The 21113-nt window shown below is 43.5% G+C and overlaps 1 protein-coding gene across 18 annotated transcripts in view; it reads left to right on the top strand.

Moving 5' to 3' along the window:
• Positions 1-21113, top strand: part of LOC113809654 (uncharacterized) — a 258298-nt gene that overhangs the window by 235076 nt on the left and 2109 nt on the right. For 13 of the 18 annotated variants that reach the window (XM_070113568.1, XM_070113571.1, XM_070113581.1 and 10 more), the window contains 8 exons: positions 1-45; positions 445-582; positions 13015-13086; positions 16274-16351; positions 16957-17025; positions 17304-17376; positions 19568-19691; positions 20939-21090. The exon at positions 1-45 is cut by the window's left edge and continues 31 nt beyond it. In XM_070113568.1, the coding sequence (XP_069969669.1) occupies positions 1-45; positions 445-582; positions 13015-13086; positions 16274-16351; positions 16957-17025; positions 17304-17376; positions 19568-19691; positions 20939-21090 (751 nt within the window). Of the gene's footprint in view, positions 46-444; positions 583-13014; positions 13087-16273; positions 16352-16956; positions 17026-17303; positions 17377-18468; positions 18572-19567; positions 19692-20938; positions 21091-21113 lie in introns of all 18 variants that reach the window. The other 5 variants (XM_070113570.1, XR_011398114.1, XM_070113576.1 and 2 more) reach the window with 5 other exon arrangements.

The raw sequence follows: 21113 nt of genomic DNA, 5'->3' as shown, positions 1-21113 counted from the left end.
GGAAAATCAGAATGCGCCTCAAGGCTCTCGTGGCCGAAAAGAAAGGTAACGCATATGTTTGGTCGCAATTGTACGCTAATAATGATTTTGTGTTATTAATATTGATTAGATTATGTTTAAATGACATTTGTATGCACTGCATGATATATTCCATTTGCGTAATCATGATGGCTATGTCATTGGGCCTCTAGATTGCAGTATCTCTACAAATTAGAAATTTCATCACTGAAAATTAATGATGACATATGTATCTTATAAGTAAATACTATTATTATTCTAAGCACATCTCTCCTCTCTCCTCTCTCCTCTCTCTCTCTCTCTCTCTCTCTCTCTCTCTCTCTCTCTCCCTCTCTCTCTCTCTCTCTCTCTCTCTCTCTCTCTCTCTCTCTCTCTCTCTCTCTCTCATCCCAAGGACCACTCCTGACGAGCGCTGTTTTCTTGCAGGTCTCCGTGAGGAGCTGAGCGGCCATGACCAGAGTCGAGGGTCACGTAGTCAGACCTCGACGGCGCACTCTCGATTCGAGGCAATGTCCAAATCCGCCACTAGTAACACAAAAGACTCTGATTTGCGTAGCAGTGAGGGTGAGTTGGAACCCATAGTTTTCGATCAGTTGAAAGCGTCCCTTGAGGAATATAGACAGCGCTTTGGTGACGGGGCTTCCTCTTCTGGCGGGACACACGCCGGGGCTAATATTTCAGCGCGTGGGTCCTCCTCTTCTTACTCTTTCCCTTCCAGTAATCCTAAGTCGAGCGAGGAGCACATGTTCGATTCGGGCACGGAGTCAGGGGACGATTCGAGTAAAAACCAGGACGAGCTGGCCGTGTTCATGGAGGGGGTGCGGGCGAACATAGAAGAGGCCGTCCTTAGGAATCGCGGGGGGAGTCAGGGGCAAACACACACAGACGATGATGAGTTTAGCACCGAGTTGATAGGCGAAGTTAATTCAGTGTTAGACAAGTTGAAGACTAATCTTTCCAAGTCGAAGAGCCAGACCTTTTCTGGCTCCGAGGGTCAGGGGGGACAGGGAACGGAACTGCTCTCGCTCATCGACCGCCTCCAGACTTCCCTTGGAGGTGTCATGCAGGACCACGAGGTAGATGAGCAGGGCAGGATGGCAGACAAAGACGGTAATGTAGCTCGCAATCATGATAGCGATGAGGATGGGGATGATGAAGAGGATGATGAGGAATATGAAGGGGAGGATGAGGATGAAGACGAGGATGATGATGATGAGGAATATGAGGAAGCTGACGCAGATATGGTTGTGCAGCACAGCCCGGAGAGGAATGCAAGTGGGGTCATGATGTCTAGTTCCTCGGGCATCTTGCATTCGTCCTCTTATGCCTCTTCAGGGGCAGGCAGTCCTGCTGTTGTCACAGGAGGACTTAAATTCAGTGTCAATCTTAATGAAGCCAAAGGCATTGTAATGAAAGTTGATGAAATGAACCAAGAACATAGTCACAGATCTCGCTCCTCAGACAGCTCGTGCTCAAAATCACCAAGCAAGACCTACAGGACACACTCAGCTCACTCGACACCTTCAAGTGATCGCACTTCTCTCGAAAGACAGGAAAGTCGCAGTGAAGCGCGGGTTGTCCTCAGCTCGGCCATTGGTAAGTGCAAGTCCAGAGAGGAGCTGGTGAGGCAGCCGAGCACCGAGCATGAACACGAGGAGGAAGAGGAGCCACTCCTAGACGAAGAGGGTAATCAGATTCGAGACGGAACACCCGACAGCAGACTCAGTGATCAGGAAGGATCCCGCAGGAAGGAGAGGAAAGAAATACCTTGGAAAATCAGGGCAGCAAAGAAACGTTTTGAGAAGCCAAATTCAAAAGAGGAATTCAATAAAGGAGATTCTGTTACTGCGCATTTTGCTGGCACTCACATTGTTCAGGAACGACAAAAAACTTACCGTGATTTGTGGCAACCAAGGCCAACACCTTACAAATTTCAACCCCTTCAAAGTCGTTCACAGAGTAATGTTAGTGTAATGAAAGAGAACTGGCGCCAGATCATTCATTCAGGCTCGTTGGAGGATGTTGGTTTCATACACAAACCTGTTATTGCTAAATCGGGAGGAATGACAAAGAAAGAATACAGTAAACTTGTGACATCATTTTCAGCAGAGAGTATTAGTCCTCACAGCCCAGCTACCAATATGCCTGTGGAGAAACCTGCAAAGCAGCAGGCCCAGCACGACAGCGATAAGAGTGATTCAGAAGACTCAGATGATGAAGGTGAAGTTTTCTCAATCAAACCTTTTGACAGAGTCGGAACAAAGGCTCAGTTGCCAGGAATATTTCACAAACATCACGAACCTTCCATTGTTAAGCCTAGTAAGGTCTTCCAGAAGCTTGAAAAGCGTGATGTAATGAAGAAGTCAGACTTCTTTGTGGAACAGGCTCAGGCTCAATCAGTTGATGAACAAGACATTAAGAAACGACAGAGGAGTCCTAATCTGCAGCTACAGAAACCAACTGCACCAGTGATTCCTCCTCGTCAACAGTTTGCTCAAGGCCCTGCTGTGCCACCCAAGCGACCAACAACCTTGGCCATTCAACCAACTGTTCCAGACTGTCGACCTGCTGATGCACCAGTGGAGCAGGAGACGGACTTTACAGAGGCACCTCCGCCATTGCCACAGAGGGGTGAGTGTCCTCAGCCACCACCTGTCCCACAGCGAGTGGATTCTGGCTCGGCAGAATCAATATACAAACCTTGTCCTCCGGCACCTGTGTACCAGTTCATTGCAGAGAAGCAACAAGGTTACTTGTTATCAAAGTCTAAGTCTACTCCCTCTATGCCACCAGGAACCACAGAATTCTACAGGCCTCTTGGGAACTTTGCAAGCAGACGCAAGAAGAGCTTTGAGGAAAAACAGAGACTTGAAGGTTTTTATAAGATACACGCAGATAAGGTCGCCAAAGCAAACTACGTGAGTCGAATTCAGAACCAGCTGCAAAAGCAGATATCAGGAGAAGAGCAGGGAAATGTCAGCAAATGGACTGCCTATAAAGTTTCTCGCACAAAGAGTGCCGGATCTGTAGCAGGGATGATTAGTAAACTAGATAGTATTGAAAATGAAAGTGGAGATACTTGGACATACCACCAGTACCACAACAAAATGAACCCTGGAACTGGAAATCCCGGTGATGAGGAAAAATCTTTGGCAGATGATCCAAGCTCAAAGTTGTTTACTCCTGAGATGCTTGTCAAGATCGCCGTCCACAAGGCTGCTATCAATAAGCAATTGAGTTTCGGCGAAGAACAAAGGAAGACTGGGGCGGTGCGTGCTGGCTCTGCTGATTCAGATTTAGCAAGCAACCGCGAGAAAGCCAACTATCGACGTATGAACACAGTCACAGGTGCAGAGGTATCGAGTTCCGAATCTTATAATGTGTGGCAAGGCGTTCACCAGCACGTACAGCAACAGCAGAAGCTAAGGAAAAGACAAGAGGAAGAGGATGAGAGGCTACTGGAATTGCATCGGCAAGAGTCTCTGAAGAAAAAGGAAGAACTTGAACAACAGCAAGAACTGCAAAGGCAGGAAGCAGCGAAGAAAAGGCAAGAGTTACAGAGAAAACAAGAATTACAGAAACAAAAAGAACTGGAGCAACAGAGGCAGCAGGAATTACAAAGGCAACAAGAAGCAGAAAGGAAATTGGAACTGCAGCGACAGGAAGAAGCCCAAAGGCAACTCGAGTTGCAGAGACAACAGGAAGCTCAAAGGCAATTGGAACTGCAAAGGCAACAAGAAGCACAGAGACAGCTCGAGTTGCAAAGACAACAAGAGGCACAAAGACAGCTGGAATTGCAAAGACAGCAGGAAGCTCAAAGACAGCTGGAACTGCAAAGGCAACAAGAGGCACAAAGGCAGCTCGAACTGCAGAGGCAACAAGAAGCCGAAAGGCAGCTGGAACTGCAAAGACAGCAGGAAGCTCAGAGGCAATTGGAATTGCAAAGACAACAAGAGGCAGAAAGACAGCTTGAATTACAAAGACAACAAGAAGCAGAAAGACAGCTAGAGCTGCAACGACAACAAGAAGCAGAGAGGCAGCTGGAGTTGCAAAGACAACAGGAAGCTCAAAGGCAATTGGAACTGCAAAGACAGCAGGAAGAGCAGAGGCAGCAAGAGCTGCAAAGGCAGCAAGAAGAAGAGAGGCAGCGAGAATTACGGAAACAAGAAGAACTGAAAAGACAGGAGGAATTACAGCGACAACAGGAGGAACTTCAGAAGCAGCAACAGGAGTTGCAGAGACAGCAAGAGCTGCAAAGACAACAAGAACTGCAGAGACAGAAGGAACTGCAGAAACAAGAAGAGTTGCAAAAACAGCGGGAATTGGAGAGACAACAAGAACTTCAAAGGCAACAGGAAGTACAAAGACAGCTAGAATTTCAGAGGCAGGAAGAACTCAGGAAGCAACAGGAGATACAACAGCAACAAGAAATGCAGCGCCAGCAGGAACTTCAAAGGCAACAAGAATTGGAAAAGCAACAAGAATTACTAAGGCAGCAAGAAGAAGAAAGACAAAGAGAACTGGAACAGAAACAGGAAATGTTGCAGCAACAGCAGCAACTGAAAGAACAACAGGAACTCCAGATCAAGATGCAGCAAGAGCAAATACTGCGTCAACAACAACAGATACTGGAACAACAGAGGTTAATAAAGGAGCAGCAAGAAAAGCTTCAGAATCAACAAAAGCTTCAACAAATCCAGCAAACACAGCAAGCTTCAACAACATACCAGAGTCAGACTACAGTGCAGACTAATGTCTTCCAAAAGCAGAATCAAAGCTCAGTACAGGCATCTATAGCACAGAAACAGATGTCTCCCCCGCAGCAAGCAGTTTTCCAACCAGGAAAGCCATTAAGTGCCGTGCAACAGGCTGTGCTTGATGAAGAATCACAAAAGGTAGCTGGATCTACCTCAACGACAAGCACAATTTACCAGAGGCAGAAGTCTCAGGAAGGTGTTCGCCCAGGGGCACGGCCACTTACCAAAACGCCCGTCACACGGCAGGGCAGCATCGAGGGCGCCGCAGGGCTGGTCACCGCGGCACTCACCCGCCATCAGTCTCGTGAAGAGCTTGTTCGCCGAAGGAGTCTCTCTGCTTCAGGCAGGACCGGTAGTCAGAACTCCGTTAGCCGTGGATCTAATGTAGATAATGAAGAAGGTTTTTGTGTTGACGATGCAGAGGTGAATGACGATGAGGTGTTTGTGGAGTGTTCCCAGGCCAAAATACATCATGGTGCTACTGGTGTCAATGGCACACCATTCATTGCTCAGGTTATTGGTCCCGTTACTTCTCCACCAGTTCAAGTGCAGTCTCCAAAAGTCCATATGCCACCTCAGCCAGTCCAGATGCCACCTCAGCCAGTCCAGATGCCACCTCAGCCAGTCCAGATGCCACCTCTGCCAGTCCAGATGCCACCTCAGCCAGTTCAGATGCCACCTCAGCCAGTCCAGATGCCACCTCAGCCAGTCCAGATGCCACCTCAGCCAGTCCAGATGCCACCTCAGCCAGTCCAGATGCCACCTCAGCCAGTCCAGATGCCACCTCAGCCAGTCCAAGTACAATTTCAGCCTGTCCAGAAGCAGTCACCAGCACAAGCTCTGCCAAAATCACCTCAGGAGAAGCCAGGACTCCGCCGTGTACAAAGTCAGAAGGGTTCCTCAGGCCCCGAGGTGCAAAAGGTAACATCACCAGACATGGATCGCTCTAAGAGTTCTTCTGTTTCCTCTCTGCCGGAAAGAGCACAATTACCCACCCAAAAGAGAGTCAGAGCCTTCAATAAGAACTTTTCCTTCGATCAGGTATCGTTTGGAAGCCAGAGTTCTGTGTCTTCACTACCAGACTCACCAAAATCAATTGAAAGTCCTGAAGTAGCAAGAAAGGGTATGTTTGGCAGCCGAACCTCTGCAATTAAAGAAACTGATAGAACAAAGAGTTCCTCTGTGACATGTTTAACTGAAAGCTCTAGCAGTGTACAAAAGTCTTCTGTAAAGGTTGTTGGTGCTGCTTTCACCCCTGCAACACGTGATACTTTTCGCGCAAAGAGTTCTTCAGTCTCTACCTTGCAGGAGGATACATCAGCAAAGCCCATAGTTCAGAATATCAATGCTCAGAATGTTGGACTTGGTAGGCTGTCGCAGTCACTAAAGAATGTTGCTGGATCAGAAACAAAAGAACAAAGCACATTCCTTCAGCAGGCTAATCAAGGTGGCACCAATGTTGCTCCTTCAAGGTTGAAAGCAACTGATTATGTTGTGCCACCACTTCCAACAACTGCTATGCGTCAGCAGCAACTTCGGGAACAGCAGGCTCGAGAACAGCAACAACAACAGCATAAGAAGGTGTCTCGTTGGAACAGCAATCCCGACAACACCATGAAACCCAAAGCAAATGACTTTAATGTCCCCCCTCTACCAGCCACAAACTTTGCTCCTCAGCAAGGAGTGTCAAGGTGGGGCAGTGTCCCAGACTCTGTTTCTAAGCCTAAAACTTCAGACAATATAGTTTCACCTCTTCTCACATCCAGTGACCAAGGTCGTCACCAACGCACTCAATCGTTATCATCCTCTCAACCGTCAGCCATTCCTCCCCCTGTCTCTGGACCCCCATTCACAACAAATACCAAGAACGTTGCATCTGCAGCTCTTAAATTTGACCAGACTGCTACGTCATCGAAAACTACAGGTGCGTCCTCAAACTTAGAACCAATTAGAGAATCAATTCAGCTCAATTCTCAAGGTAAGGTTTCAAGCATGTGGGAATCAGCAGTCACTTCATCAACATCATCTTCATCTTCCAGTAAGCCCTGGAAAGAAGGTGTAGCTGCAGACGTTTCGGGTCGATTTGTCCAAAAGAGTAAGGAAAAACTATTAGAAGGGAAAAGTCAACCTAAAGAGAATGAAACCATCATCGAAAACAAAGTGCAAAAGCAGATTAAATCACAAGTAATGGTAGGGCAGAAAACTAATATCAGCAGTAGCACAGTTACACAGGCAGAGGCCGATAGTATGGGATGGGCAGGTCGAGTTGGTAAATTAAAAGTTGATAAATGGGAAAATACTGCCTCAAAAGAGGAAGTCGTTAAAGAAAAGTCTGACGTTAAAAGGATTGGGAAAAACAAAATAGATAAGTGGGAAACAGTCAGTAAGGAAGATCGCGTTTACGAAAATACTACTGTGATAAATACCGAGGTAGTTAAAATGAGAAATAAGGAAAAGAGGGAGAAATGGGAAAATTTAGCTTCAGGAGAATCAATAGCAGTTACTAAGGAGCGAGAAGAGAGGGTTAAGCGATTAAGCAAAGAGCAAATTCTGCAGTGGGATGGAGGGGTCCCCAAAGCTGAAGAGGGTGTATCAGTTGAAGGTAACCGTGTAAAACGACTCAGTAAAGTGCAATGTGAGAAATGGGAAGCAGCAATGGGTATGAGCGAAAAAACCGAAGAGGAGAAAGCAGTACCATGGAAAGACCCTTCAGCCATCACGTCACAGGTCAGAAAGGAGATCACAAAGTTCGAGGACGGAGGGAGCACGGGATCTCCATGTGACTCCAGGGAAGCATCTCCTCCGCCCAGAGGTATCGTGCGAAGATCGAGTTCAGGTTTGATCAAGAAGACTTTAGCTGCCTTTGAACAGGGTTTACCTGACAGAAATGAAGCAGAACTCACTCCTTCGCCCGGTCTTCGACATTCAAGTTCTGGTTTAGTCAGGAAGAATATCGCCGCTTTTGCTGATATGACAGAATCCGAGGTTTCAGAGGCGTCGAGTGCGGTACCACTACGGCACTCCAACTCCGGCATAATCAAGATGGGTTTGGCCAAGTTTGAGGGTCAGGGCACCCCGGACTCGCCCGCCGACCCTGAGTCAGCATTCTTGGAGAAACGACGAAGCTTCCATGATTCTCACACTGAACGATTCTCTGCTCTCGTGGAGAAAACTGAGCAAGGAGGAACTGTCCAGTCCGTCAGCCTCAAGATCCCTGTGGATCTTTTGCAAGCCAAGCAAAAGAGGCCTCAGAGTCTCGCCTTCTATCCTGCTAATACTAAACCAGAGCCCGCAACAGCAGCTAATATACCATGGGGTAAAGAGCCTAAAAAACGGCAGACTCCATCATCTATTACTCCAAATGCTGTTTATGCGCAAGGGCAGTATGAAGCCTCCATGTCACCCGAAAGTGCAGAAAAGAAGCGTAGAGAAATAGCTGCATTCTTCCAGCAGTCTAGTCAACAGATATCTCATAAGTTAGAACAAAAGTCTTCTGTAGTAGTTAGTTCAACTGTAAGTAAAACAAGCAGTTCAACTGTAAGTAAAACAAGCACCGATCATGATGACTTAGCAGATTCATGGGAGGAGCTTCTCCAGGGGACAGAGTTAGATACTTCGATAGATCAAGCATTCTCGGATGCACTCCTTAAAGATTTAGATATTGTGGAGGACGAGGGTTCTCCCGGGTCAGAGTCCCGTCGCCGAGCTCAGAGTGAGGGTGTAGTGGAAACTTCTGACGATGAAATGTCCGAAGTGGCTCGTGAAGCCAAGACAATGCGTTCGCAAACGTTTCAAGAGTTCTCAAGTCTAGTGGTGGAAGGTCAGAGTGTACAAAGTGAGAGTGAAGACCTCCGTCGACAGGTCCTCACTCAGACACATTGCCTCAGTCAACAAGCAGTTGGTAGTGTCGAGAGCAGTTCGACCTCTGAGGGGCAAGAAGTGCACCTAAGTGACACTTCGGAGCAGGGTGGGGAGGGTGAGCCTCGGGGTGAAGGTGGAGACGATAGCAGTAGTGAAGCTTCTCTAGGTATGTCTCAGGGTTGGACTAACAGCAGCTTCATGGTAGGTGAAACTCGTGGGCACTTACCCATGGCTGACCAAGGCTTGCCAAAGGGCTGCCACTCTTATTCTCGTGCTGACGACGCGGTGCCCATCTATTATAAGACGATCGATGAAAAAAGTCAGCGTCCAAAGTTCCTCAGTCAGATATCGTTTACGTTACAGCTTTGTCCAGAACGCGCAAGCAGTCCCGTAGACAGTAGCAGTAGCGAGAGCCCAGGGAGGTCCGACGGGTCAGACAGCGAGGGAGGGTTTGCGGACGAAGAGGATAATGCAGGTATTGGGAAAATCGCCATAACGAGCCCTGGGCCGAGCGCGCACTCGCCCAGATTCCGTGCAAGGCCGGCGTTCCTCATTCCAAAGATTACCGTGACCGATCTTGATGCCGGAGCCCCGAGCGTGGCAGCGGACAACGCTCCGCCAAAAGACGGCAACACCGAACATTTTCTTGCTGTCTCCGACTCTCAGCAAAACGTCATCATTACGCGGCGCCAGAACACCATTGCTCAGAAGTTTTTCAAAGGGGATTTCAATAACGTATACAGTGACAGACAACGCAGTCCTTCGCCTTCCAAAGAAATGGCAGCCGTCTGCAAAGAAGGATTTGGCGCTGAAATTCCCGTTTCAGTTTTAGAACAAACCGATGCTCAAGACGCCAGTGCCTCGCAGGATACAGACACAGGCGTTCCTAGGGACCCGGAGGACGACGGCGGAGGGGGGTCGGGGGGGACGGGATCGGGGCAGATCCTGGAGTTCAATTTCACGGGTTCGGACGGTCGCAAGTGGACGCGGTCGTATATTCTGAAGATGCGGGGAGAAGGGGAAACCGAGGAGGACGACGTCGTACCGCTAGTCAGCGACGTCCCGGGAATAAAGCCAGTCATTGTCTCGTTTTCCGAGGCTGGTGCGTCTATTTCGACCGGGTCTGAGAGCGCGATGTCACCTTCATTATCTACGTCATACCCACAATCGCCGTCGTCATTAAACAATTTATCGGTCTCGTCGTCGCCGTTAACTTCGCATTCTTTACAGACAAAATCATTCTCGCAATCAAAGTTACAAACGGATATCCAAAAAGAAAATTCGCCACCTTCAAAATCACAGTCATTAACCCAGTCACCGTTATCGTCGTCTTTACCTACATCTTCATCTTCATCGTCAGCTGAAAGGCCTTCGTATTTATATTTACCCCATTCGAATCGGCCCACAGAATCCGCTCACTTACATTCCCCATCTAATTCTCCCTCAACCTCTGCCTCGTCACCTTCCACGCCTTCCAGTGTCTCGCCATCAGTCTCGCCACTCTTATCACCATCGTCACCGCCGACCATGAGCATGTTACCAGACTTGCTACAAGACTGTTATCCCGTTTCGCCTTCCGATTTCTCCCCTGAGTCACGTGACCTCGGAGAAATCATTCCCGACTCCGCGGTTTGCGAATTCGTTTACGATCGGGTCGGTGACGACGATTTCGAAAAACCAAAGCAGAAGGAATGCGAATCAGATTTCGAATTCGAGGATGAGTCAGACAGCGAGTCATCATCGTCTATAGACTCTGGTACGATTATAACCGTCGTTCACAGACCTGCGTCAGGGCAAACCGAAATTCAGAATCCAAACTACACTCACGACGTCACGAATCGGACGTCTGACCCTAGCGTAAACGGGGAATATTTACGCGAATCACATACACCGGTCCAGATGGTGTGGGACGAACGTAGCACTCTCGTGGGATTCACTTACATCGATGAAGATGAGGAACACACACTGGGCGTAGCGAGTCACGAAAGAGCCGATTCAGGGTCGCCCGCAGGTGAACCCAAGACGCCCCTCGCCACCAGCCCAGACATCTGGCCTCGCGAACACCTTCCCACGCGAGGGAACGATATAGGCGTTGACGAGCGTGCGATCAGCGACACGAACGTCGGCATGGACGCGTTGAGGGCGAGCTTGAACGAGATGGAAGTCAGGTGGTCAGCCGGGGAAAGGTTCCACGAGCTCACATTAAGTGCTCGACAACAACAACAAGACGAACTCATGTTCGTTGCCTGTGTTGCTCTCTCGGTATATGCACTATTAGTCCTGTGTACGTAGTACAATGTACATGGATTGTTTTGGGCAATTTTTTTACGATTAGAGTAAGAGCTTCGAGAATAAAAGCTTTGACGCTGCTGTTGATGCTTTCCTATGACCAAGTACTACTGTTATATCGCCCCACCTCATGCTACCATATGGCTCTAAGCTTCATTTTTACATTAGAGTACAAATTACTCCGCTTTTTGGCCCATTGATGTACTATTTCTCTCTTTCCTGTAAACATGACTTCATTCGGTTTCATTACTTTTTCTTTTTTGTTTATTTTCAAGCTTCAGATCAACAGTGAGAGGTAAGAGTGTGTAGAGACAAACGTAACAAGCACTGCAGTAGTCTCGACTGTAGGTTGCATACATTTCCAGATCCCGCTGTTGTAGGATTTTTTTTACTCTTTATTTTTGTTGCATTTATATTTATATTTATGTGTGTAAATAACCACCTTCGACAATTAAAGGGTCTAATCTAATGTCCCTGTGTGATATGAATAATGTGAATGCATGAAGCCTTTACTAAATATTCTAATAGATTTTGAGTGATTTTTTATGCATTTTACTGATAATTTCATTTGCCTTGTGTGCTTTTTTTTAGATGAAAAAGGTTGAAAGTATTTAAAATGCATTTTTACTTACCTCTCCCTCCCCCCCAAATGTGCACAGAAATTTATCTAGTCATCTTCCCTCCAAAGAGATTTCCAGAAATAATATTAGATAAAAAAAAAAAAAAAAGATGTTTGATCCAAGCTGAAGTCCGTCTGCCTTGCTGGAGTCCTCAGTCCGCCATTTTAAGAGGTGGAATGATTAACTTATGGACAACGTGTTTAGTGTTATGACGTTCTTTGTTTTCTCTCTTACAATTTTTCTTGCTCGTCTCTTTCTCTTTCTCTCTTTTTTATCCTTAGTGACCATCCTTGTACGAAAGTGGAGTTTACATGCTAGCAGAGAAGTCCGTAGATAGAATGCGTTCGAAGTTGTTAGCATGCTTCAGTACTTTTCCCTTTTGCCGAGTGTCACTAGTGCAGTTGATATATGCATATACTGTACATGTTATGTGCGTACACACACACACACATTCTTATATGTATAATATATATATACATATATATATTTATAACACACACACACACACACACACACACACACACATATATATATATATATATATATATATATATATATATATATATATATATATATACATACATATATATGAAAGTGTATTTATGTATATGCGTATATGAAATTACTGCGCTCTCTTTAAGGTGTGGCGTTGTGCCCCGTAGTGAATGTAGATAATTTTAACTGCTTAAGATGTTAATTAATTTGTATAATGTTACTGGAATTAGTTGCTACATGTCTTCTAGTATGTTTAAGAGTTGTTTCATAATTCACCCAAAGCTTTTTTAGTGTGTCTGTACATGATAAACAGAAGAGAGAGAAGCTTAACGTTCACTTAATTTTTATTCTCACCTATTAACGACAGTATATATAAAAAAATATCCTAAATTTGACACATTCACACTTGTAGATTTCCATTCTGATCTTCGCCTCCGTTCCTCAGAGATGTCGACCTTTCGTCCTATAAAAAAATAATAAATATATAAAAATCTCTCGTCGAGCATGACGCTAGAGCATTCTGACCGATTTAGAGCTCGGAAATCCTCGTGAGATCAGGTTAAGGTGACGGGCTTCGGTAACGGTTATCATGTCTTAAAACTGTGAGTGAGATGACTGGAGGTTTCAGCCTGCCGATCCTTGCCAAAAACAGCTGTTATCATTTTTTTTCCTAGTGAAGACTTAGAGGGGAAATAGTATATATATAAAGAACCACCCTTCCAGTCAATATCCTGTGGATATGTCCCCCCATGCAGTTCTTTTTTATTAACACTGACCGTCTCTTTAACACATCCTCCATCCTGTCGATGGTACCCCGCCTCAGTCCTTCCATGTACAATAATATCCCCAAAAGCCAACAGCAGCCTTTCCGTCCTGCCCCCTCCCCCCACCCCCACCCCACCCTTCACCTCCATTGCCTCTCCATGGAGCTTGCTGAAAGTGGGCCAGGTTGTAGTGGCATGTTTGTGTTGTAGATGTGGCCCTGGTTAACGAGTGGTTGAAGGAGAACTTCCCGGATCAGCGAAGGCCAGGTGGCTCCCGGCCAGGTGGGTATTGAAGCGCCACCTGACACTGTATGACACACCTGTGACACCGTATGACACAAACACAACAGCGCCCACACTCGGTACATGCATAATACGATGCCCATTCACAGTCAGACTTCCACGCACATGTACACTTAAATGCACAAGAGTAACAGCAATGCACACGACAAAGACAGCAGATATGCAAGGACAGAAAACAAACATGCACACTAACGAATGTACAGTTGAACATAAAAAAAAAACATTTCACTTGTTCATAACTGTTTTTCAACCATCCAGCATGCCAAAGTTATAAATAATTGTGTGAATCTTTACATAAAACTAAATATTATAGTTTATTTATAGTTTATTTAACTCCGTGTACAGTTTTACAAATGTATGATTATCCTTTTTTGATATAAAACACCCTTCCTGTATGAATCATATAATAAATAAAAAAATCTGAATTTTGTAAAGAAAACCATTGAACTCCCTTGTCTGTGGGAACTATATCATAAAAAATCTGGTAATTTTGTAAAGAAAGCCACTGAACTTTTTCGGCCTAACTTTTGTACTTCTTTGTATTGCTTTTTGCTTCTTGCACTTAACTCAGGCGGCCTAAGACAGTGAATAACACCACTCAAATCAGCTTACTAATGAGTGAAAGTAGATGTTTTGCCGGCGACAAGGCATGATAAAGACCCTCTTTAATTGCCACGATTTCCATGTCTGTAATAAGAGAATAAATGAAAACGTAAACAGCGCACCGCCACTTCCCTTTGTGTCTGCCAAGTGCCTTAAGCCAACACCCTCTCGCCGAGGTCGGTCTGTGATCTGCCAAGGTGGGAAAACGTCAGCACTGTATTTCCAGGAAGAGCAGACCGAGATAGGCAACCACAAGTTATATCGGGATGAGAGAAAAAAAAAAAAGAGACGAAGGAAAAGGAGGAGGAGGAGGAGGGGGGGGGGGAAAGGTAGGGAAATCTTGTCATAAAATTCGTAACTTAGGGATGCGACGATGAAAACCATCTGGGGGTTTTCGCCGTGGTGAATGAACTTTCAACAGCGTGTGCTTAGATACTGAAAATCATGTTTAGTTTGTTTATTCCTTTCCTTAAATGATTTAACGTTGATATCCCAGACGCTGCTACAAACCTGCCATTTCCCTCTATTCCTCCTGTTCCTAAAGCCAGCGTTCGAAACCGTCCGTCAAATCGCGTTCACAAATCAGCGTGCAATTGTTAATCCTTTAAACAAATAAATGTGCTAGATATCAATGTTCACGTAGCACCAAAATCAGCGTGTCATGGCCAATCCTTTAAACAAATAAATGCGCTAGATACCAATGGTCACATAGCACTAAAATCAGCGTGTAAGTAAGCGTGAGGGAGGCCACAATCAGGACGATCTTGCAGACAGCGTAAATAGGTTACTGGGTTGTCTGTCTGCATCTGAAGGGACGATGACAGCGACAAGCTCATTATGGGATGTCATATCTGTTGTCTGCAGTTCGTTTTACTTTTTTTTTTTCGTTCGGGTTATTTTGTAATTTTTTGAAGTTTGTATTGCGTTATTTATTTATTTTGTATTTATGTATTTATGTTTAGCTTACAGTGTTTCATATTCAGATCAAGTTTTATGTCAATTTGTTATTTCATTTTTATTGTGCTAGTTTTCTTGTTTGTGTGATGCTGCTTTTTTGGCTTATTAGTTCGAAGTTTATTTGTTATGCGAAAAACAACTCGATAATTAGATGTTTGGAATCCAGGTAACAATACGCGTCTTTCACTTTGAACTAACTTTTTATTTGATTTAGCGATTCGTTTTTTTTTATTTTTAGCATTGAAAAATAAAGATAAAAATTATATATGTATATCATGTCATGATACCTTCAGTTGGTGACCTGTATTCTGTACGTGTTAACGCGGACATGATTTAAGACCGCGGTTCCTTTAGGTCACAGAATGTCGCGAAGTATGCCAGACACCTGGTCGTGCGTGCGTCACAGGTCCTGTGGAGTCGTGCCTCCGGGCATTTCGTTCATCTTTTAGCCATTATTTTAAGCAAACATCATAGTTCTTGCGAAGCGAACTCATTATAACCACATAAATATGTAGCGCAAGTCGCCCTAAGCTTTTATCAACTGCTGCAATAATAAGTTTCACCTCATGACAAAGGGAGCCGACTTCCGAGAACTGCTGGCAAATATTCTTAAAGAACATGGCACGGTGCCACCCATTGCCCATATCGCAGCTGTCGCCCGTACTCACCAATTGTCCAAGGCGGGGATTTGGGCGAGCGGATTGCGAGATGGCAAAAATTCCCAATTAGCACGGATCTGTGGTCGACTTCCGGGTGGGTGAGGTTAGATACACCAGCGAGGGTTGAGCAGCACAAAGGGGCTTTAAAGCGTATTATTTTTATTTCAAATCATTGTAGGGCGATGGGAGTATTTGCCAGAAGCTTCGGGTTGGCGAGAAAAAAACATATCCTCTTTTTCCGTGGGATGAGAATACATTCAGTTTAAGGCTCGGCAGGCGAGATAAAGGTCTTAGGGCTACCGCTAAGGTACTCTTGGCTCTGGCGAAAAAATGCGGTCATGGCCGACACAGAATTAACTTCGAAGAAAAGGTATGGTGACCCATAGTGGATGACAGGGCTCCCAGATGTCCAGGTGGCACAGATCCTCTCAACCATGTCAAGAGCGGGGAACCCCATAGCTGGGTACTTCCTGAGACACCAGCTATATCTTGGGCGACACTCAGCACGAGCCATCAGTTGAGGTGAACAGCACCTAGTGAACGGACAATCACTCGAAAGCCGGCCGCTAACGACACCTGAATACCCTGGACTCTGGTTGTACCTGTCGCCATTCTTGGATTTGCGTTGGGCATTCGGCGCTTTGGAGACGAGAGAGAACATAGCGATTTCTCATCAAGATGGCTTGTGTGGTTGCTTATCCGGGTATTGGTCTCTGGTTTATTTCTTTGACATTCACTGAAAGTACGAGGGAGTGAAGTAGATTTTAAAGCTCTTGAAGAAAATGAAATACAAATAGTTCCTTTTGGCAGTAAAATCGGTCACATGCGGATACTCGGCGAAGAAAATCTTTGAAGGCATGATGCTGTTAGTTCCCCCTTTAAAATTTGTTTTTGTTATTGGTGAAGTCAATTGTGGTAATTCTGGACTAATGTGATCCCTTTAACAGGAGACTCCAAGACTTCCACTGTGTCACCCTTCGGCGTGTCCCGCACCTCCAATACAGAATCTCGAAGCTCCAGCCAAGGTATGTTAAACGCAACTCACTACACTAAATACAGGTGCTGTAGGGGATCCCTGCTGCGTATCTACTGTATGGCATGAGGTTGTCATGTACACTCATATGGATTACCCAAACACACAAATACACTTTCATTTGAGTCTCATTGATGATAAGTATGTTTTGAATAATTAATAAAAAAGATATACATACACATAGTATATACACCTACATACATACATACGTACATATATATACATACATACATACCTTTCATTCTTATTCTCCACATTGACCAAATACATTTACTGAAGGCCTATGCACACTATTCAGTACTTTTACACATTTTTACACAGTCACTCAGATATATTGTCACATATGATAAAAGCACATGTGTATTCAAATTTGATTTTGATTTGATTTCACCGTTATATCATGTGGGTTGCTGATAATTGATATATGAATTAACAGAAGAAATGGAGAGAGGCATATACTTTTCTTTTTCTTTTTGTGGTCTAAATGATTTTGGAATAATACCACAGTTTTGTAATAAGACCTTTTTATAGAAAATACTATGGGTATGAAAATGTTCTTTTCATGTCACTTATCCCTCTTTTTCCTTTTCTTTTCAGTCAATGTCCAAAAGAGTTCCTATTCCTCATCCAGCTCCTCCTATAAGACTTCCTCCTCCATGAGCAAAGGTATGTCTTGGCGAATTAATTTCAGGAAGGAAATTATTTTTCATCCAGCTCTATATTTCTCTGGAGAAAGAAGCTATGAAAATTAGAAATGGTGATTATGTAGTTAATGAAGTTTCATTTGAATCGGTATACAGAAAATCTTGATAGCAAACAAGTGGTAATGGTAATGATGAAGATTGCCTTAAAGTGAGAAGTAAATCAATGTTGATGCTATCAGTGCTATATTTCTTATTATAGTGTCTGAGATCTATGATAATTGTATTATTTTAATTTTGCAGTTGACAGCAAAAAGGTTGTGTCCCCATTTGACAAGTTCAAGCAAATGGACTCGCAGACCCCCCGCACACCAAAGTAAGTCCCTATTAAGAACTGGAGGTTAAGAAATGTACATTCTTCAGTCCATAGTATCATTAGCAACACTAGGTCTTCAAAGCACTATTAGCAAGGGTCTATCCCTATGTGAGAATATTGCTTTGAATTCATTTTGCTGATGATAGTGATATGGTAAAGGGTTCAAACGTGTAGAGAATATGGATGAAATTATGTTTGTTAAAGAAAAAAAAAAGATGTAAGTGGCTGGATATGCTTAAATAGAAACTGCAAATGTCATTTCATCCATCCTATGTTTCTTTTTTCATTAGGGGGAATAGACTTGGGTCATAAATAGACATTGCTTGAAACATTTTGCTTTCAGGGTCACAATACAGGGTGGTTATTGTATATACTGTCATGTATGATATTTATTTTTTTCTTCAAGAAGATTTCAGGTTTAAGCTAGTTCACTTGCTTAATTGTAGAAATGTCTCCTGTGCTTGGTGTACCAGCCTGTTTAGACAGGATAGATAGTTCTTGGAGAGGACAAAGGACAGTCTCCAACATATGTTAAGAGTGCTTTGTGCCATTCATTGTATAAACAGAGCTTTTGGCTATAAAAGTTTGATTATGTTGTACTGCAGAACTTGATAATGTAATGTTACGAATATGCATCATAATAAATTCACACTCAACTTCACACGATTATCAAACTCTGCTTTACTACATTAATCAAAGTGAATGATATGTGCATTGTTACTCTGGGGATATTTTGGCTTAAAAGTAGTCATCAACATTATTACACACATCCTTGAAGATTTTTTACAGGGTATACATTAGAGCATATTTATGTTTTTATATCTTGTTTTTCCACCCATTTATTGAGTATATTGTTTCCTCTTCATATCTCTGTCTTCTCTGCCTGGTTCAGGCTCTCCCACACCCTGTATTTGGCCAGGGCATACCTGTGGTGCTTGTGGTATCACCCTCCCACGTCTACAAATTCCCTGTGCTTACCATACACACCTATAGGTTTTCTCCCTAGATGATACAACTGATCATTGGTTCCTTCAAAATCAATGGTTAAAGATTTCTTGGGACAACATCTAACTCCTCCTGTGTTTCCCCCAGTCCCTTCTCCTTGGCCCTGCCAATTATCAGACACAATGCTGCCACAATCAAAAAAATCATCCTAGACTTCTGTAAGAGATCCACAGCAGAGTACGAGAGTAAGGTAGAGTTGGATCACAAGGTTCCCAGTGTTCTCTTAGATAGAACATCGCCGCTCTCAGCTGTCCCTCCACTGTTGGTGTTTGGAAAGATTTTGTTGAAGTGGATGGATTATGTAGCATACTGATTGGTTATGCCTTCTAACCACTCTTTATGATAGTGAAATGAGTATGCTCCATCTGCCATCCAACTGTTCATACACAGGCTTCCCAAACACAACTTCTATAACTTGGTGTGGTTTGCTCTCGACATCTCTTTTTCCAGCTCTGTGATTAGCTAGAGTGGCATCCCCCTTAGAACAGAATGATTACATTAGAGTTCAGCTGCTTCCCACTGCTTTCCTTGCCCCTTAGAGCACACACAGACACACACAGTCTGCATAAAATGTACTATCATGTACAATGAATACAGAACTGTTGACTAATAGTACACCATGAATGGACAGATGTTTTTTTATATAGATCCCTAATAATTGTAATTTATGTTTATAGTGTATCTTCACTGTATTTTTGTATCTATTTGGTTAGATACTGATTGATTGCCTTCCTCATACTTTTGAATATTGTTTGGAAAATGTGATAGGCTATGTTTATAGTCAATGTGTAGATTTAGTTTGTGTTTGTAATATACGTCTGCGTATATAGTGCTGATATATGTGGGTTGAGATATTTTTGTGTGTTTTATGGTTTAAAGAATATTTTGCTTACGTGTCATGAAAAATCTGCTGTTCTATGTGTTTTTTGTTCAGACTTCTTCGCTTTTCTGTCGTTTGTGTGTGTGCAAGTGATTCTTGTTGAACTTTCCTCTATTAACAAAAAATAACAATAGATCTTAGCCTCCCCTAGAGAAAAAGTGTAACTACAGTATAGAGCAGAACTGCTGCATGATTTGTGTAGCACGAGGCACTAACCAAAAGGGTGTCTGCTGGCTGCTCTCTACTGCTGGTGCTGCTACTGCCTGCTGGTCAATGCTGCTTCACGGCCTCTTCCTCCTTCTACAGCTCTAAGTCGAAGTCTGCGGGTGGTGGCCCACTTTTCCAATTATCCAGTCAACTTGGTCGCAGCGCCTCAGGGGTGAAGGATATGCTGCTGACGTGGTGCCAGTGCCGCACCCGCGACTATAAGGTACACAGGGCCTCCATGGGGCTTCATGCATGTAGCCCCAAGACACAAAGTAACACTGCACCATGCAACAAGACGGCAGAAACACTTTATTGTCCCATTCCACTTTCAGACAGTGGTAACATTCACCAGTTTTCATGTTTTAGGATATTTTCAAATTTCATTTCTCAGGTAAAAGAGCAAAAATGGTCTTCAAAGAATGTCAAAATTCCTTTGATACTTAAAATTTCTGAGGTTAATGATTTATCCTATATTTTCCCCAGAAAGCATCATGTAGACATATTTAAAATTATAATCATTAGCTATGCTTCATACGAAAAAAGGAACCACTATTGGTGCAATGAGAGGCAAGATTATGGCCCTGGTCTTTGTCAGCTGAACACACTTGAATAGCAATAAAACTAATAACCTGAAAGAAATTTATCCAATTTCTATTATAGATGATGAGAAATGTTGACGACAGATTTGGACGAAGGATGAGGAGAATGTTGGGAGAAATTTCAACATTGTCCTGTACATAATACAGCTAGTTTTATTTTTCTGTAATTGTTTGCAAATAGAGTTAGAACCTTTGATCTTTAGGTTCTTTTACACTCTTCCATCCTTGATTATTAGTATACATTTAGGGGCAGTAGTGTGTGCTTGTTTGTAGTGTTTTTTTATCATAGTTTATGCATGACAGCACTTAGAGTGAGTTAATGACTTTAAATACATAGTTATCAACTGATTTTTTTGACGTCTTTTTACAGATGAATGTTATATGATTTTGTTTTATTTACTTCTTTTTTGCATCACAGTATTATATTAACATACTACAATTTAAAGTGCAAATTATACTATATACTTATTTATAATATAACTATTTGGAATGATTTTCATAACAAGAATTAAGTTTTTCAGAAATGCCAAACTTATCCATTCTGTTATAATCAAGTTTCTTAAGATTTCTGTCCTACATTATTTCTACACACATGATGCTTAAAACCTTACCTATTAATGCAGCAATTGCTTTAACCATATTTACTTAACCAAATTATGTCATATGCAAAAAATTAATAATAGAATAAATTGGCTGAAATGTTGCAGATAATTTTTGCAAGAAGCACCAAACTTTCATCTCCATCTCTGGAGACAAAATCTTCCATAGCTATCCTTTTGCTTAAGACAGATGATAATTCACATCCAGAATATTTTCCTTGCCTCGGATTACTACTATCATCACGCTAACCTTTCACTTCTCACCAAAACAGGGAGTAAAGATTGAGAACTTCAGCACAAGTTGGAACGATGGTATGGCCTTCTGCGCTCTCATCCACCACTTTTACCCAGATGCCTTTGACTTCGATAAACTCGACCCCAAGAATCGTCGTTACAATTTCGAACTTGCTTTCAGAGTGGCAGAGTAAGTACTAGTTTTTTCTTCAT

This window comes from Penaeus vannamei, chromosome 34, assembly GCF_042767895.1.
Source record: "Penaeus vannamei isolate JL-2024 chromosome 34, ASM4276789v1, whole genome shotgun sequence".
Classification (NCBI taxonomy): domain Eukaryota; kingdom Metazoa; phylum Arthropoda; class Malacostraca; order Decapoda; family Penaeidae; genus Penaeus; species Penaeus vannamei.
This window is presented reverse-complemented; position numbering and strand designations above follow the sequence as displayed.